At 39.2% G+C, this 19647-nt stretch overlaps 1 protein-coding gene across 1 annotated transcript; it reads left to right on the top strand.

Moving 5' to 3' along the window:
- The first annotated feature begins 6863 nt into the window (after window positions 1-6863).
- Window positions 6864-19436, top strand: LOC145468879 (uncharacterized). Its single transcript, XM_081452585.1, has 7 exons — window positions 6864-10808; window positions 13242-13649; window positions 14304-14450; window positions 15547-15589; window positions 15737-16507; window positions 16923-17123; window positions 18054-19436. Exons 1-7 carry the CDS (start codon window positions 10535-10537, stop codon window positions 18241-18243), a joined length of 2034 nt encoding a protein of 677 aa, XP_081308711.1. The 5' UTR covers window positions 6864-10534; the 3' UTR covers window positions 18244-19436.
- Window positions 19437-19647: the final 211 nt, after the last annotated feature.

The following is a 19647-nucleotide window of genomic DNA, read 5'->3' as shown; positions in this document are numbered from 1 at the left end:
CATGTGCGTGATACGAATAAAAACTTTATACTAGCTCCTTTCTCCACCCCAGCGGGGGACTACCTTCCCCCTTACACACGGGAGTACGGTTTTACACTTAATTTGCCTCCTCATTATAAGTCAATTTGCTCGTGGTTTTAAAATCCTTCCAGAAGGTTCTCGCAAAAAGCATTACGTATCAAGGTACAAATGCGAACCAATGTTATTGTTTGCTATTTAACTGTTTCTTGTCATTCTATGTACCTTTTAAACAAAAAAAGTGAAGTTGCTTACCTTTAGAACCTTGTGTACAATTTCCCTGACAACAGCATGACGTCTGATATCTAAGATGAAAACTTTTGAGGTGGCTTTAGAATTAACAAACAAGTTGAACCACAAAGCGAATTTAACCGAAGTTCCTTCATGAATGCATTATTTTCTCAGGCTCGGTTATTCACTGAAGGAACTTAATTTACGGAAAGTCGTTAGGAAAAGCACGAGTTTAATGCTATAGACGCGAATCTGTAAAATCCCAATCTTGTGCATTTGTCAACAAACAATGACTCTTGCCTGTGACAGGTTTTCCCTTGAGTCAATTTTCTGATGACAGGCGAAGGCTTCTTGTGTTTTGTTAAACTCATTTTAATAGATCTTGGACTTATATGTTGAATGGACTTTTTTGTTTTGTTGTTAATCCCTCTGAAGCAGACACCCCGCGATGTGTTAATGAAGTACTTATAGCTGATTGTGTTTAGTCACGGGTTGTGTTGTATTATCAGACTGTTAAATAATTTTCACGTTTGCTTGAAGGTTTCTCTGTCTAAACTGGTATCGACGCATAATCGTTCTCGCTTTTTTTTTTTTTCAAAAAGGGGCCCCTAAAATGGCCTAAACTAAATTAATTTTGTAGAGTAAACATGTACAGGTGAAACATGTTCTCGCGCAGGAATATCAAAATCGGACAAAAAACTCTTCGTCCCTAACTCAAAATAAATACAATTTGAGAAAGGTTTACTTGAGGGTAACCTCGACTAATATTCTTTCAACCAACACGGCCGGATCCAGAGGCCCCCTGTCAACATCAAACAACTGACTATGAATAGCAAGGCATCGTAGATTCGAGCTCTTACTGGTTGAAGGCTTTGAAGCGAATATTTCACGGTTAATTTGAGTTCTATGGGACGTTCAAAACTCATCAGTTTCTACGATTTTGTATCTCTGCGTAAACTGGGAGGGAAAGGGTTTTACATCTTTCGTGAACAGAAAGCCGAGTTGTGAAGTCATAATGTTCTCTTTCTATTGATTTACGGTAAACGTTTTTCAACCAATCATGACGCACGTAAATGTCTAGAAGTGTTTTAAGTCTAATTTCTCATGACATTATTAAGCAAACAGGTGATGAGAATTAAGAAAATCATCAATTAAGTGATACCTTAGAATTCCGAAAGTAACGTCCCCCCCCCCGAAAATAACGGCTCCCCGAAAGTAACGTTAGTTTTTTACCTTCCTATTGAACCCCGAAAGTAACGGTCCCCTCCGAAAGTAACAGCCCCTTGAAGAAGTCACCAAAAGAGAAACCCTCTGATCTCTTAAATTAAGCGCAATGCGGATAGAACAGCCTAACAACAGGACTGAACAACTCGGAAGAAATATTTATGATTTTATTTCGAACTTAACCGAATTTTTCTTGAAACTATGATTTATGAACTGTATTCAGTTGTCTAGCGGCAGAGTCAAATGATACACATATGATATACGCGATATAATGCGACCATTATACTTTCTGCCAAAGTTTAGGCCTTTTCTGTTCAGGCGTTCAGCTTTGTTTATGTGGGTAGTTGGGAACATACATAAACGGAACTTTTAATTTATGAGTTACACTTTCGCTTTGTCTGAAACGACTATTTCCGTCAGAAACGTTTCTTAACCATCCGAAAGTAACGCGGTTACCCGAAAGTAGCGGCCCCTTTTGCCGCTAAATCCGACAGTAACGGAGGCCGTTACTCTCTTAATTCTACGGTATTCAGTCTTGACGTATCCCCAAATTCTTAGAACTGATATCAAAGAACTGGAGGAGAATTAGCATTTTCAACTTGAGACTGGAAGGTTTCACGAGTAAGGGTTTGGCGTTCTTATATGTTCTGTAACAAATACTTATGAAAGTATTTTCTTGCCATTAATACTATCATAAAATGTTTCGACAACCTTGTCTGTAGTCAATGAATTTTAAAAGGAAGTCGCGAAGAACTTGTTTTTCAGCGAGGTCAATAGAGATCCTCTTGCTAACTTCTCTTAGGTGTGGCAGTTCAGTTTTTAGGCAGCCCCACTCCATGGCGTGACAGTTCAGTTTTTAGACAGCCCCACTCCATGGCGTGGACTGAATGATATTGAAAATAGAACTTTTCTTTCCGTTGTATAAGACAATCAATAAGATTTTCTAAAATTTGCTTTTAAACACACTACAAGGCCGTTGCTGGAGGCTTTTACAAAAGCAAGATGCCAGTCCACATATATTCTCCATACCATTCTACCGATAAAATTCCTTTAGTTAAAGTTTGGAGATTTGGATAATTTATGGACACAATTTCATGTGTACAAGCATGGGCTTGCAAAAGTACAGGTAAGTGTAAAAAGAAAGGTTTAGAATGGACTCCTGGCTAAGGTAAGAGGAATAAAGTCACATGGTCAAGTCAGTATTATTTCAATTCACCGAGTTGTGGATAAAAAAAGTGTTCAAAATCTGTTTTTGCCAATTTAAAACAAGAAATAGGAGGATTTGATAATTTAGGGACATAATTTCATGTGTATAGGCATAGGCTTGCAAAAGTAAAGGTAAGTGTAAAAATAAAACCTTAGAATGAACTCCTGGCTAAGGTAAGAGGAATAAAGTTACAGGGTCAAGTGAGTATTATTTCAATTCACCGAGTTGTGGATGAAAAACAGTTGCATGATCTTTTTTTTACCAATTTAGAACAAGAAATAGGAGTGTAAAAAGCAAGAAAAAGAGGGGGGAAAAGGGAAGCGACAGAGCAAAGTGCGCTGAACGAGGAAATTGCTAAGCTCCCTGCCCGCACCAACAGAACGAGACAGCGAGTATCGAGCAACCTTTACCTTTACAATAAGGGAAACGTAAAGATCAGATTGTTTCGGTGCATTCGTTTATGTTTCTGTTCATATTCAGCCAAAAACATTGCAAGCTACTAAGTTGAGCTTAATTTGGGGTCACTACTTGAAGATTTACTTACAAATGAATTGTGAAATATTGCCGTTACTTTCGGATATTTTTAAGCCCCACGTCCGCACTACGGCGGAAGAATTTGAAGATGGAGGTTTCACTCTGAAACTGAAACGCATCAAATATTTAAAAACTAAACAGTCATCGGTTATTTTGGATTTGTGTTTGAGGAAAACTCGGTCAAGGAAATCACATGACTATCGCGACTACATCGTTGTCGGAAAGTTCCGTTTTTCAACTGAAATCTTTTCCGTCCACACGAAAACGCGAAGCCGGCGTTTTCAAATTCCTCCAGTTTGTAGAACGTTTTCGAAAAGCGCCGTTTTCGTGACGGATTAGTGTGGATGTTAGGCCTAACCGTAGAAATAAAACTGCGTTTTAAAATTTCTTCGGCGTAGTGTGGACTCTACCAGAGTTTAATTCGGGGTCACTAATTAATTACAACTGTGGAATTTTAAAGTTACTTTCGTAACGTTTGATCAGTAGACTAATCAGTGCTAATGCTAATCAGTCTTTGGTTTTCACTGATTAGCCTAGAAATTTGTGAGCACTTTGAACAATGCTGTTATATTAACTGCCAACAGCTTGAAATATTTACTGAAATTTTTCAATTAGAAAACCGGTGACGCAGGTAGTGACGTAATCGGAAAGCTGACGTGCGGGCGGTCACGTAATCAGATGTCATAGTTAGAGAGCGCTGTTTCATTTATTTTTATAACATGACATAGAAGAACAAATATTCAATCTCCTAAATTCCATGGCACAAATCGTTTTATCTTCACTTAAAACCTACAGGAAAACGTATGGCTGTGCGTGCAAAAAAAAAAAACAAACAAACAAACAGATGCTATCTCTATTTTCGGCGGTGTCATCTCTTAATTTAACTTTCTTCTGATGTGCTAAATGTAAAATAAACTTTTTAGTCCCAAGTCATCTCGACTGTCATGCTTTTATTAGAATTTACGTGATCCTTTAGGCACGATGCCCAAACGAGATATAATTTTGCCCGCTGCAATACAGTACAGAGTACAATCATTAGAAAACCGGTGACCCAGGTAGTGACGTAATCGGAAAGCTGCTGCGGCAGCAACTTTATTAATGTGTCAATCTACTAAATGGCTACCGGGAGGCTACTAACCAGAGCAGTGCATACTCAGATATATTGAAATCTAGAAAACAAAGTAACACTAGAAAAAAATAATAATAATGCAGCGAATGCTTTGGTCAGTGCGTTTGGGATGACCTTTTTCGTACACAATCACCGGCAAATCATTTTGTGAAATGACTGAACTCTGGACTAACATGATATAAAAGCGGAAAAGCAGTGTAAACCGGCTCTGAAATAGGCGATGGTTAATAAACATTGCTCAGTGAATGCAATGGTTACAAGACATGACTTGTATCACATAATATTTTTTACTGAACTCCAGACTTCTAATTACCGAGGAAATCCATCAATTTTTTTGGTTTCCTCGCCACTTCTAATTTCTGTATCATCATTTTCCGTTTGACTGGGTTCTTTGTAAGATTATTATTCATTTAAGTGGTGTAATGAATAAGTGGATAAAATGAAATATTTGCTACCTTCGACACATCATAATACTAGACTTTGTCATATTTTATGCCTACCCGTAAAACTTCGGTGGTTGATGAAAAAATGGTGATTTTAGCAATAGAGAGGAGTTGAAAGTCACCTAATGAAATCATTCACGGTATTAGAAAGTGAAGGCATCGAACGCACTCTCATAATCTTTGATTATTGCTAGTTTAAGATTATTATTCACTTGCGCGGTTCAAGAATAAACGGATAAATGAAATATTGGACACCTTCGACACATTACAACGGCAAGATATCAGAACGTATTGAATTGTGCTGATATATATAGTTAACTGTTTTCTACTTGGAGTTCTACTTGGCTAGTTGCGAACTGCAAAAACGTTTTGAACGCCTCTCATAATCTCTGTTGGATTATTTGTTCAGTTTCAGCACAGGAAATAGATTTCAGCCGCTCCCCAAACAACAAAATTAATTCCAGCGTGCTTAAGATTAAAAGACGTGAATTCGTCACGCAAATAAGTGGCCCACGCTTGAACCCTGGACTACCCAATGTATTAATTTAGCCACTGAACAACAGTCAAAATCCCCGTCTTTATGGGAGTGCCTCCGGACCTCATTGAAAGATTCAAGAACCTGTTGTCAACACTTCCTGTGGCCTTCTTCGTGTACGATATAGCGAAAAGGCACATTCAAATAAGAGACATTTATGTGACTAGAATGCTTTGCATAAACAAAGTAATAAGTGTAGCTAAGCGAGTTGTACATGACAATCTGTGGTTTGTTTATATAAAAGAACAGTCGGGCATCATAAGACTTCACACTGAGGAAAGTCTTTTACTTTTGTCCTGCCATAAAAGAATGCCTCTAAGGATTTCTGTAGTATTCCTCTCAAAGCAATTTTATATGTAGCACTATTCTGTTTGTACTTTTAATTATGGGAAATAAACATTCAAGATTCAGTTCAAATTCAGCTGGGCGGTCTGGTCCTGATGTCTGAGGACGTGACATCTAACAAACCGTTTCGATGTCGACTAGCCACGAGGGCGTATCAGAACAAACAGTTTATGAATATCGGTGACTTACATATTTGAAAAGGTACTAAAACATACAGATATAAACTAAACTTGACTTGATTCAGTTTTCATCTGACCTGCATTACTTGCCACCTGATGCGCCGGGTATTCCGTGGACATACGTCACGCAGAGTTCGATGACGTAGATAAACACTTTTTTCAAATGGCTAGGAAACCAGAAGGAAACGGGGGATGTGGGATGTAGCTATGGCAACGGGCTTCAGCTGTGAATAACAAAGAAATCGATACTTTTTAGCATGCCTCCGCTCGGTATTTCTATGCCTAAAGATAAAGATTTTATTTAAAGAAAGTATGGCGATACATCAATGCAGTTAATAGCGTCAAAATTTTGAACTTGTAAGAATGTTATCGTGAGAATTACTGATGCGCCACAAAGGCGGAAGAAGTTTCTGCTTACGCCGAAAATGATTTTAAACGGCTTGGTAAGCAATAATTGTATAACAGCATTAAGATTGTTTCAAAATGCAAACTTGCACTTAGAATGTATTGAATGAGGAAAACGATACGCTATGTATTGAGAGCCGGAAGACTTGACGTTTAGTGTTTCGATCATTCCGATTCAATAATTATACTCCGTCATTAAGGCGGGGTCAGTCATACGGAGTCAGATTTCTTCAGCCAGCTTTCCTGTACTACATATTAAACCGGTAAACTTTCGTCGGAGAGCCAAATTTATTTCAGTCCCCGTCCAAACTAAGACACACGTAAAATATCTGGCATGCGTGCGTTCGATAGTTCAACAACACTCACAGTCAGCGAGGGTTACGATTTAACCAACCAGCAGCATTATTCAAGAAGGAGATGTCGCTGTGCGTGTGATTTCTTGAACAAGCGATGTTCTTTTCGTGTATGGCATATTTTGATGCTCCTGTTAATAATCGCGCTCGTTCTGGCGTTTATGGGGCTTCTACTCGCAATGTACGGACCTGGAACCACAGACCTAAAATACTCCGCCAGAAGTGGCACAGATTCGCCTGGAGTCGTCAAAGGTAAATAAGGGCCACTTATTTTATATCAGTATTTGCGTTGTACAACAAAATAATTCTGTCTACGATAACAACACCATGCGTTAAAGCATAGACACTGTCAATCGTTCGTTCCACTTATCTAAGCCACGAATCAGTCACGTGACATTCTTAGATGATTCTGTTAGCATGGCCGTTTCAATGCTGTTTTCTCAATAACATTTATCACAAAATTTCCTTCCCCACAAAGTCATTATCACCCACATCCTACTAACAGACAATACGTGATATTCTGTAGTGTTGAGAGTCCACACAGGGGATATTGATGACGAAGTGTTTTTCTTCTTAAAGACATTTACACAGCATCTAATGAGCTGACAGTTTCAAGTCTCGAGTATGAAATAAACAACGTGCTTCTGCCGACAAACAAACTATATCGACTTTTTAGCTGAAGTAGGTAGTTTGTTGATAGAATTCTGCTGCAAACAGCTCATTGATTGATTTACTGATCGGCCGCTAATGTTTTTATATTAAATAATGTCTTTGAATTGTATGTGAGTAAGTGGTTGTCATGAAAAAAAGTCTACTTTATGATCGGGCTTATTATGTGCTGCATAAAAATGACTTTTGCTTTATCAGAGGCACATCTTTTCGCACGAAACGTTTTTTTTACTCCTTTACTGAAACGTTGAAAGTTGAACGTTGACAGAAACGTATGTTAGAAACGTTGCTGGACTGTTTTTTTTAGTACAAATTTGCAACTATAATACGCCAGAAGTATTTAAATCGGTGCTGAATCAGTTCATGTTTTGATAAAGCAGTTTCGAGAGAAAAGTTCAGTCCGCGACAATACCGAAAGGTGTTACGGGTAGAGGTCGCTTACTGTTGTCGTTCACCATGTTTCGGCGCGAATGAAGGAGAAACTACAAGTATTCATTATTTTTCCTTCTATCAAGCTGAAACACCTCAAACTTTGATCAACTGTTGATAAACTTACTCTACAGACAATTCGTTTCAGCATTGTCGAGACCTTGCTCAAAACAGCCGTATACAATTTCGTGATTCCTGGCGTTGTTCACGCGCTAACTGCATGATGCAGACAGAATGGAATGTCTCAGATAAAAAGCGGTGCTGAAAGGAAAGCCCATGAGGTAGTGAAAGTATTTAATCCTATAACTGAACTCACGGGACGCTTTCCCTTTATGTTGATGAAAAACGAAACTGGCTTCGATTTCCCGAGAATTTTCGTGGCCTCGTTTTCACTTTGATATCAAACGACGCCTCGCACGAAGTCAAAGAAAGCAGTCGCAAACTAAGTTATTTTTGTCAAGGAGAAATTAAAAGCTGCCAGAAATGTTTTCAATGAAATTTGCTTCCTTCAGGGTCAAAAATGTGACCACTCTGTGCAGCAGCTGACAATGGAAATCCGCAACAGGAAATATATTCCCTTTACGAAGGTCACATTTAGCAACTTGATCTCCGCAAGACGTTCACATGAAACAACATTTTCAGTCTATAAATTCATTTTATACATCATGATTATAGAAACCAAGTTATCTTTTATGCCCCTTATCTAGGACAAAGAAGCTTATCTCGGAAAAGTTCCAGTTTACATCAGCTTTAACTGGATTACACTTCTTTTATATTTACGTACGATAAAAGGTGGATTGACTTAAAGTAACATCAGGCACCAAACGTATCAGTTCTTGTTGACTTTCCATCAGTAACAAGCTAAAATAAACACGCAAAAACTATGCTTAAGTCCGATGACGTTATCATGGAAACGCTAGAGTCCATCCGAAGTCGCATGCAAAGTTGCGTGACAAAAATAATGTACTTAAATTAGTTTCGAACCGGTCAAATGATAAGACAGTCTCTGGCAGTTTTGTTCATAAAATCTTGAATTGAATGCCATGCTGTTTCAGTTATCTTAGTAATGCCTCATATCTTGACCTGCATTCTCAATAATCAATGGTCGATCAAAGCCAGAGGTCGTTCGCTTTCGATATCTCTCCCTACTCCCTACGCCCTCCTCTCTGTAGGGGAAAGGTGGGGTGGGGAGATCGTCCGACAAATGGAGGTGTTAGACCGCGAGCTGCTCAAAATTCCGTCTATGGAGGTGTCTGTAAAAGATCATATGAATTGTGATTCTTCATTTGTAGTATACCATGTCACATAGAGTTGTCGTTATTAGGGATGTGTGCGTGAGCATAAACAGGTGATAGCTAAATTATTTTTGCGTTCGACCAAGTGGAACGCAAACCTAATTTTGACCTGTGGCTTTTCAGAGTTGGTTTCCCTGTGGACGGTTCTAGGCTGAAAAAAGCCACATTCCTGTAAGGACACCAAAATAGCCACCCCGCTTGATTTTTGCAGGGGCATGTCACGGCCAGTAAACTGGTACCGTTTAATGCTAAGACATGTGATAAGACATGTGACGAACATGTGAGTATGTGAGCAGGCCATCTGAGCTCGTCTTTCCGATGGATCCTTTTTTGACTTCTTTCTGTTCAGTCGCCGTACGCCTCGCTATTATGTGCTCTCAGCGTTAGATTTTGGCGAATTTAAACGCTTCGATGGCAGCATTTATCGCAATCTGAGGAAATTGTCCTTGTTCGTTACATGACTTGGCTTTGGGATGACAACCGTGGGAACAGCTACATTTTGATTGCATTTGTTGATTAGTTCCAGTCGCGACAGATAGCTCAGTCTTTGTCCGGTCGAAATTTTATTGTTTGGAATCGGTGGAAAAGTACTCTGAAGGCAAGATCCATAAGACTACTTTATTCATCAGGGGAAATACTCAAATTAGTCGCGAAAAGAGCACGCGACTGCAAATGCTAGCTTAGAATAATGTACGTAATTTAAATATTCTATGAAACTTGAGAGACTACAGAAACTGACAGCGTCACGCAACGTATCAACAAATCGTGACCTCTTCACTAGCATGGACTTTGACACTATGCATATCTGACTGTAAAACCTCGGTTGCTGCTGAAAAATGTTGATTTTAGCAGTAGACAAAGGTTGAAAGTCAGCTAGTGAAATCATTTATTTACGATATATAATTATATATTAAAGTGAGAGCGTCGAACGCACTCTCATAATCTCTGATTACTACTAGTATATCAATATACCATGTCACATAGAGTTGTCGTTATTAGGGATGTGCGCGTGAGCATAAACAGGTGATAGCTAAATTATTTTACATCAAAGGCAAACATGAAGGAATTAAAAGAGATTGACTTCAGGGCGACCTTGTGTACATAAAATCTGCAAGTACTTTGTACATCATTGCATGACGCATTTCCTTCGTTTGATCCATGCTAGCGTGACATTAGTTCGTGAGGTGGTCACGCTCCGAGGTCGATCTGTCATGGAAAGCAGCAACTGTTGTTGCATCGGTGGAGACCAAAAAATTGTCTCACAAAGGTGAAAAGGTGAATGTGGAGGATTAAGATAGATATACAAAGTAAAGCATCACAAAGGCGACTGTTGAAATCTTCCTTTTGAGTTTAATTTTTTTTCCTTGTCGTGTTGTCGTCTTCACTGACGCAATGTTTAGACGTCCTAATTTAAAAGGCGTGGCGGTCAATTTAAATCGGGGGTTATCTCGACACGGAGTCAGATTTCGCTGGCTAGCTTTGCTACAGAACGTCAATCGGTGCAAAGTTTGTTTCTCGTTTACCTCAAACTACATGAAATGGGCAGCGTGCGGACTTTCGACAGTGCCACAACTCTAACAGTGTGCGAAGGATACGATGTGACGAAACAAGAGCATTATTTTAAAAAGAGATGCAACTGTTGTGATTGTTTCCATAGAAGGTGCACTTTCCGTGTTTGGCAAATTTTGTTGTTCCTCTTCGTAATAGCGGTCATTATAGCTGGACTGGTTCTAGTGATCCTAATGATGGAAAATGGGAAAATAGCGTCCAAACATTCTGCTATAAAAGATACGGATTCCCCTAACGGCACAGGTAAACAGATTGAATTCTCTTGTTTAAAAGCGAGTGCTCGTCGAGAGCAGTTGTCACGAAACATAACTTCTATTTATTAGCTACCATCATGATTTACCAAAACACGAACAACTACTAGCTTAAAAGTAAGTCAAGTATAGCTTAGAGGTCAAGCATATTAGAGAATTTTGTTACTGAATTTGGTCTGTATCTGCACTGCACTCTTTGAAAATGTCAATGTTTTTATCGCAATACAATTTAATACTCTTGTATTTTATAAACCAAATTTCATAACGTAACATATGCCATCTACAAAGGGAAGCATGGCAACAGATCCTTGAACCGGGAGCTTCTTTTACGTTAGGAAGCAAAACATCGCTCTTTAAAAAAATAAAGTATTCCTCCTCTTGAAGCAATAACATTTACCGCAGAAAGCACAATTTGACAGCCCTTGAGTATCAAGTAAATAACATTTTAGTTTCCACAAACATTTTAACAACGACTCTCGAAGTGAAGTGATTTATTGATCGCGTAGAGAAGGGAGAAAATATCATTAGGAACTGTTTGTTTTTGGCATAAATACGGTGAAAACATGTATTCTGTGCATGACAATTCACTTCAAGTCTTCCTCTTGTAACTATATCTGTGCGGAATTTACGACAACAGGAATTGTTTTCGCTTGTAAAAAGCTGTAGTTGACACAAGGAATGTAGTAGAAGTCTTTCGTAAAACTGGGCACCAGTACGTAAGATAGAGTTCGTGATGTTTTCTTTCGAGGTGTGAACTGATTTGATTTGTAACCTGCAATTTCCGTCTGGTGATATAAAATTTCAGTAATGGCCTTGTAATAAGCCTTGAGACAACGGAACATTTACAAAATTTATCATTGTATCTTATTGTTTTTGGCACGGCACGCAACTACACAGGAATGTCTGTGCAGTATCAGACATGTTATTGAGATGCAGCAAGAGTGAAATTCCAAATCTCAGCGACATTGCAGTAAAAACTATTCAATCATTGTTCCTTGGATGACCTTTCGGTCTTTTTACGCAGAGGCCGCTGTGTTATGAGGAAATCCTGATTTACAAAGCTGAAATTTTATTTTATTTATCGCAAAAAGGTAGTAAAAGCTAGCGAAACCACAATCTCTGAAAAGTCTAAAAGGGTTTTGTTTATAAAGCCAAAAATGTGTCTCATTTCTGTCAGGCATGAACTATACAAACAAAAGAGGGGACGACAGGAAATGCACAATAAATTCACGGTCACGTTTCGCGCTTCCTACATATTCTTAACTTGAAATGATTAATGACAATGTTACTTATCATCTCCCGAACGTGTAAAGAAAGTTATTGAACATTTACAACTCTAATCTAAGGCAGGGGAACTTTCCTTCCTATAGGAACCTTCTATATGAAGTTTGTATATGAGCGAAATAGGATTATATATCTGACGTGATCTGAATTGACCTGCTAAACGTGACATTCCGCAGGTGTATTGTGCCTGTAATCTATCGAAATTCTAAATCTATCCCACTGTAAGGTAATTTGCGATGCGAACATAATCGAATTTCGAGTATAAAATTAACTGCAATGAGAGTTGTCCTGTTTTATTTCCGCCGCCCTCTCATGCCTTGCTGCGTGTAGATGTTCCGCGGTTGCCACGTGATTTGCCGTGTGGCAATCAAAGGTAAAAACACGTAACCCATGTCCCCGAGGAATGCGGGCGCCCTTCCTGAACAGCGGCTGGTAATAAAACATGCACAATGGTCAGAAAATGACCATGAAAAAGATTAGAAAAATCAATGTACTACAATTCCCCCTGTTACCCCGCAAAAGTAAACCAATATTCTGAACATCTCAACGGTCCGGGATCCTGAATCCTAGAATTTGACTGGCTAATTACGCGAGGCTGTTTTTTCACGATACTGAACCGGAGTTACAAACCGCTTATACCCCCTTGCTAGAAACTCTTGAAATAATATTTATGTACGGCAATGATTTCCACTGGAGTCTGGGTTTTTAGCGCTCTCTTATCAGAAGAGTTTACGTCCCCCAGGGGACTCCGTATAAAAAAGACGGGGATGCTCGTCGGAAATTTTCAAAAGAATCCCTAAGACAGTAAGAGCTACCAAGATCATGTTTTGTTGGCGTGGCTTGAAATTTTTTTCTCCCCTAAGAGTTACCAATTCTTTCACAACACATTATCTCCTGTCATACTTTTTTTGGCTCAATACCCTAAAAGATACTGCAAAAGCTCCCGCTGTGGATCTTTTGAGGCTGAACATCCTAAGAGATACTAAAACTGCTTTTTTAACCCCTAAAAGGTACAACGGACACCCCCGTCATTTTTATATGGGAGCCCCCCAACCCCCCTCCCCGGATTTTACGTTCCCCGGAAAGCAAACAACTGTAGAACATCAAATTTATATCAAGGAGTTTCTGTTTATCCTACCAGGTTGCGAGAGTACAAAAAAACCAACTGGTGAGGCTACAACAACAGGAACTAAAGAGGGCACCACTGCTCCTGGTAAAGAAACAACACCAGGCAAACCAACTGAGCAACAAACGACTGTTACCACTGCTGAACAGACAACTCAGGTGACAACTGGTCAACCCACGACAGGTCCTACAACTACAAGACCTACAACTACTAAAGGGCCAGCAACTTCCGCACCGTCAACTACAAAAGAACCCTCCACCACTGCAAAACCTACAACTCCCGTTACCACTCGAAAGACAACTGGTCAAACAACGACCACTACAGCAGCAGCAACTACCGCATTACCGACCACACAGGCACCCACGACCATCGTCCCCAGTGACAAGACTTTCTTAGAATGCGGTGTAGCTATAGTTGGAGGGGGTAAGAATTAGACTAGGGTGTTCTAACTTACATAACAGCAGTTGTGTGACCTTCCTGTACTTTCAGTCGGTAGTTGAGATGTGGTACTGTTTATTATGCTGTACAAGGTGGTTCTAACTTTTAAGTCTTTGGATGCAACCCTAGTGTGTGACCATTCAAACCAAAGCTATTAAGCAGCCCCAGTGTGGGTCCTATTGAGAAGTACTTCCATGAGGTGCAGCATGAGACATGGTACTACAGCATGCTCTACATACAAAACGGTTCTAACTTCAACGTCACGTATGACCATTTCACAAGAAAAACTACGTTATGCTAGGAAACTATTGTTTTGTTTTTGATTTACCACTGAAGAAAGAAAGTGGACTACAGGGAGAGCAGGCGCTGTAACAGCTTTGGACACTTGGTCGATTAATAGCTAGTCGTTGAAAATTTGTCTGTATCTCATTTTTGACATACAGTATATATGTATATCACCGCGTATTTTGGGCCTAATGTCTTGTCTCTGCTTTTCTTCCTCGTCACTTCCCGTTTCCATAAGCTGTTTCTATATGTGGGATGCGATTTTTGTTTCAAATGAAATGTTTTTGAAACCAGAGGTTGCTGTTGTTATTGTTATTGTTGTTGTTTTCTGACTAAATTTCTATCAATTCTTAGGAACTGGCGGTCTACTGATGGCTTATGCACTTCTTGACAAAAAAGACGAAACAAACGAGACGAACGTGTGTGTATTTGAGAGAGAAGATCGTCTTGGAGGAAAAATCTTTGATTTCAATTTTACCCAAGCACCAGACGTTGCAGTGGGTAAGCTAAAACTAATTCTCTATCGCCATATATTTCGTATAAGAATTGTTTTATCACTGTTATATACTGGGACGGTTAATTTCAATATCTAAGGTAGTTGATATATTGACCACGAAAGACCGTGTTTTACCACCTTTCCAAGATTGAAGAGAGTTGAAATACGACACGTAACGGAGTCTTTTCACGAACATCGAGGTGGTTAGAAACGTGGTGAAACACTGTCTCGGGTGTTCGATATACCATCTCAATCGAAACTACAAAAACAAGAGGAAAGGGAAAATAAAATCGCACCAAACTATGCTAATTAACATCAGAAATCCAAACACCGTCACGGTTATGTTTTCCTTAGTTTAATCGAACTTGATGTAATATATCAAACACGAAAGCCAGTGTTTGACCACATTTCCAAACACCGAGAAGAGAGTTGAAAATACGACGCGCAGCGGAGTATTTTTGACGATCTTCGAGGTGTTTGGAAATGTGGTCGAACACTGTCTTGAGTGTTTGATACATCTTCTCAATCGAAACTAAAACTAAGGAGAAAACAGAGAAATAACATCGTAAAAGTCTATGCTAATTAAGATCAAGCTAGATCACTTATCCCAACAATGTCACGGTCATGATTTCCTTCGTTTAAACTTGATAAATTGTCAATGAGTTTGAGAAGAATTGTTAATGAGTTTGAAAAAGCTTTTACTTTTACGAGGAAAACCAGCTAGGCTCTCTTTTGACACTGGACAGGCCGGTGCATACAAACTGCGCTCGCGTGTTATTACTGAGGCCCTGGTAGGTAAGAGGGGGAGGTCTGTGTTCCAGTTTCAAAAATTAACGATTCTCCTACTTGATAACCTGTTTTATCTGATCCCATATCCGATTAATTTCCCCCCCAGATATCCTGTACACAATTATTGTTTTACTCAAATATTCCTTGCCCCGAAAACCCCTAATTGGGCCTCATTGCTTAAACAAAAGTACTTCATTTCAAGTATATACATTACAGCATTGTAAAAGATCAACATAAGATGTAACCACCTCCCCTCTAGGACATCCACCAGATAAAACTTGTTAAAAAATCTTTCTACTTTTTACTTTAAAGGACTTGGGGAGTGGAATATTCACGGTGACGGCCCATTCGAACAGTGAGTACCTCTGTATTAACGATCCCGATTTAAAATTAAATAACAAACTTGTGTTACCGCACGTGACGAAAAGAAATTTATAACTGTTAATTGAGTCATTGTTGGGTTTGACTTGATATGTGACTCTCACAAAATTAATTTTTTTAGGGAGCTCGAACACCATCTTAGTACTTACGCTGACTCCTGGACCCGAAAAACGCGTCGTGTTGAAGCTCGAGGTGTGTTTGCAGACAGTTTTGATGTTCTGAAATCAAAGGCCTTTCCAACTTTGCTGGATCGCGTTCCAATGAATAATAAATCACTTGAGAAAACTGCCGAGTTCATTTACGATGCTGCTAGAAATTACACGCAGTTCTCTACAGCGGAAACTTTCCTGTCTTACGAACTATCACCCGAGGGAGCAAAGTTAATGGCAGAAACTTATGACTTTATGGGTGACTACATGCAAGCCATAAACCCACTCAGTTACAGGACATATCTCAAGAAAAAGATTTTCGTCATAGATGCGAGAGACGACGACAGACGACCGAACAAAGGTATGTCAGAGTTAATCACATCCCTCGCAAAAAAAGTGCGAGAACGCGGTGGTAAAATCTACCTCAAAGAGACGATAACCTCAATTGATAAAAGAAAGGACAAGTTTGTTCTTCAAACTACCAACTTTACTGTGAAAGCCAACAAGACTGTAATCACCGCTGGACCAACGGCTCTCAAAAAGATAAACGGTGACGTCATGCAAAACATCACAGGTCACGACATCTTTAAGTCCATCGTAACCGTGCCCGCGTTCCATGGAGCAGCGGTGTATAAAGAAGCATGGTGGAATGACTCAATCGCTGCTCAAAAAAATAACTCCCTGCAACCTTTGGACATGTTCATTTCAAGCAGCAACTGTCTGGGAATTACCATGCCTTACAAGTAAGGGTTCGTTCAGAGTTAAAATGTTATAGTAGAAATCTGACCAGTGTTAAGCTTTTGTAAAAGGTATTTTCTGTTTTGAATAGAGATGATTAAAGAGGTCGAGGCTGTTATGAATTAAGTAGAAAACGAGAAAGCTGAAAATCAGTCGGTACCATAAACTTCTGGGAGAAAGTGACGAGAAAAAATTGAATTCTTCTTCACAGCAAAGACGGAAAATCGAGCCTTTATTCTTAAACATAAAGAAAAGCCGTAAAACAATATCATTCGATATGAAAAACGACGTATTTCGGTCTCAAACAAAGGCAAAATTTGGCGGTCCGCGTGGTGTTTCAAAATCTAAGGGGTGCCCCCTTGGGATACAGTCTCAGTATCGTTTGTTACTTATTATGGACTATATGTGTTACTGTTGTAGTGGTGTTGGTCCTAACGGAACAGCTGTGCTGCATACAATAGCAAATAACGGAGGATGCAGTGACAAGTGGGGGAAAATCCTGCAGATATCTCCCAAAGAAGTTGACAAAGAACTGAAGCGAGCTCTGAAGTACAAGTTTCAAAGACAGGATGTGCCAGATCCTTTGGAGACTAAGTACAAGTACTGGGACGAAGGATTCTGGTGAGTGAAATCTTCCTTCCCCTTCTCCTCCCCTGGTAAAACTAATGGACCCTCGCATACCCTGGATCATAACTCAACACTGTCACTTCAGAAGCTATTCTCGACCACAGAGCTTCAATTTCTAGACTAACCAAGACAAGAAGCTAAAGGAACTCTGAGCGAACGTAGCTAAATGCCCGCGCAGCGCAAAGACTAGCATGTATTGTTCGACCTTTTCTGCCTACATTATAAATTCATGTTTGCAAATTTAATTAATTTTCAAAACTTTTTTTAAAATTCGTCGACGTTTTCTCGAGCCTCCGTATTTTGACACGAGATTCTAAAAATTTGACCTTGCCATTATCATGTGGAATAAAAGCTAAGTTCCTACCAAATACTTTCCATTGTTAGAGCAAATGTTTCCTTTCCAAAAGGCGCTGCATGGATAATGAGCGCTTTCATTGTTTCAAAGGAAACTTATCAGAAATGACTATTTTGCCGGGTTCCCGAGAACTATTCGCGTCATCAGTCATGCGCAAAAGAGAATAACTCTGGGGTCAATGTTCTGAAGCCGACAGCAAAGAGTATTTGATAGTTTGGAATCGCGACGTGACACTTGAAGTAGCTTGAGGGGTAGTCATGTCTGTGTACATTATGCTGTGCCTCATACATTATCAGAAATTTTAGATTTATTTGCTGCTCATGTCAATGTATTTATTGTATTTGGGGGGCTTGACAGAAATCATAACTTACGATTTTATTTTTTATGACAATTTGTATTAGTTTCATTTACAAGCGCAAATTACATGAAAATCTTAAGGAGAAATGTGTAAAGTTCTAGTCAAGTTGGTTTGTATCTGAGTGAATCTTCGCCCCTCCCTACTAGGTTCCTACCCCCCCCCCCCTTGTTTATGTAGCGAGAATGTAACAACTTATTACTTAATGACGTAGGTTTCTACAAAAGCCTGGTGCCAACTTCTCCTTAGAGGCCGTTCAAAATTGGACCGTGCGACCGCTGACCGGACAGGATGTATTCTTGGTGGACAGAGCATTTTATAGTTTCGGCGGATGGCTGGATGATACTATTAAATCATCACTAGCTGCTCTAAAACAGGGCTGGAACTTAGATTTTACACTTTAGTAATAACACTACACAGAAATGGTCAGGGTAAATGGTTTCAGTCGTAGCGACTTTGATAAAATGGTTTTAGTCTGAGCGACTTTGACAAAAGAATGTTCAAAGGGAGAGAAAATAACGAATTAACAGTTGTAATATAGATTGTAATGATAGTCGTAACCCCCCTTTCTCCAAAACCTTTGACGAATATCAAATATAAGTCAAAACAGGATAGTAAAGCTTTTCTGTTTGAGGTAAAAAAAAAAAAAAGAAGGTCAAAGAGGTCTCCGGAATTGTGCGATTTTTTCTGCAAGCCCAAACTAAAGCGGGTTTGCATCTTTTGCACCTTTTTCTAAGTTAGTCCAAATGTACTATTAGTTAAGGTAATCAACAGCTATTATGCAACAAAATGTCAAGATGTCCATATATGGTCATCAAGTCAGTGTAAACTACGGTAGCCTCACTTCCAAATATGGTAAACTATGTTCTGTCCGCTCAAAACAGATATCCTATGATACCTATACGTAGTTTGCCATATTTGGGAAACAGTTTGTGTTATGATTTGTATCACGAAAGCGCTAGAAACTCTAAGTTATAACGTAAAAATTAGTAGATTTCATCTAGGAATGAGCTAATAAAGTGTTAGAGAATATAAACGATATTTCGCGTTGAGATAGTACTCTTGCAAGATGAATAATCCAATTTAATAAGAACTTTTCACGGTTTCTGACGCCATCATGCTTTAAGGGACAACAAAAAGTACAGTGAATAGGTGGGAAAAGTTAAAAGTTCGATGCCCAATAAGTTGAGAGTGATTGACCTTCCGAGTATTTTATGAGTTACAAAGAAAAGATACCCAGCAGAAGGTTTTTTTGGTCAAATTTGAAGAACATAGATTTGCTGCGAGGAATTGCACTTTTAATTTTTCATGCAAATGTCTCTTAATGTTCCCGCGATTTCCGACTCGGTGTTACAGACAAATATATGGAAAATGGAAAAATTTGGTAATGGCTTTTCTAGTGGGGCTATTTCCCTCAAATGCGATCAGTAAATTTTTTTCCCCCGTATCTTCAGTTTTTATTTGATAAATACTTCAGAACTTGAAGTTTCCGTGAGTTGTTAGACATTCAGTAGATTCGGCATTTCCCCCATACATTAACGGTAATTTGTGTTTGCTCCCCAAGTAAGATGGCCTCAGAAACCGTGAAAAGGTCTATTGCAATAAACAAAAAAAAACCCGGCACATCATCGCCCCAGTTTTATAGTTGGTGAAAACAGGTTTTTAGTATAAAATCAAGCTTAGCACTCCAGTAAAGTTTGTTACCTTACAATTGGATCTTGTCCTTTTATACTTCTGTGAATTCGATCGATTCTGAGCAACACAATCCTTTGTCTTGATGTTGACCGCCGCGTGAGCAAGTAAACCCT

This window comes from Orbicella franksi, chromosome 14 (assembly GCF_964199315.1).
Source record: "Orbicella franksi chromosome 14, jaOrbFran1.1, whole genome shotgun sequence".
NCBI classification, from domain to species: Eukaryota; Metazoa; Cnidaria; class Anthozoa; order Scleractinia; family Merulinidae; genus Orbicella; species Orbicella franksi.
Note: the sequence above shows the minus strand (reverse complement) of the source record. Positions and strands in the feature narration are given on the sequence as shown.

What these genes read in the sequence shown, in the direction of transcription:
- LOC145468879 (XM_081452585.1), top strand. Translation starts at nt 10,535, where the DNA reads ATGGGCAGCGTGCGGACTTTCGACAGTGCCACAACTCTAACAGTGTGC. An exon ending in AGCACCAGACGTTGCAGTGG is followed by an intron (nt 14,451 to 15,546) that starts GTAAGCTAAAAC and finishes TTTACTTTAAAG; the next exon opens with GACTTGGGGAGTGGAATATT. An exon ending in GGAATTACCATGCCTTACAA is followed by an intron (nt 16,508 to 16,922) that starts GTAAGGGTTCGT and finishes TTACTGTTGTAG; the next exon opens with TGGTGTTGGTCCTAACGGAA.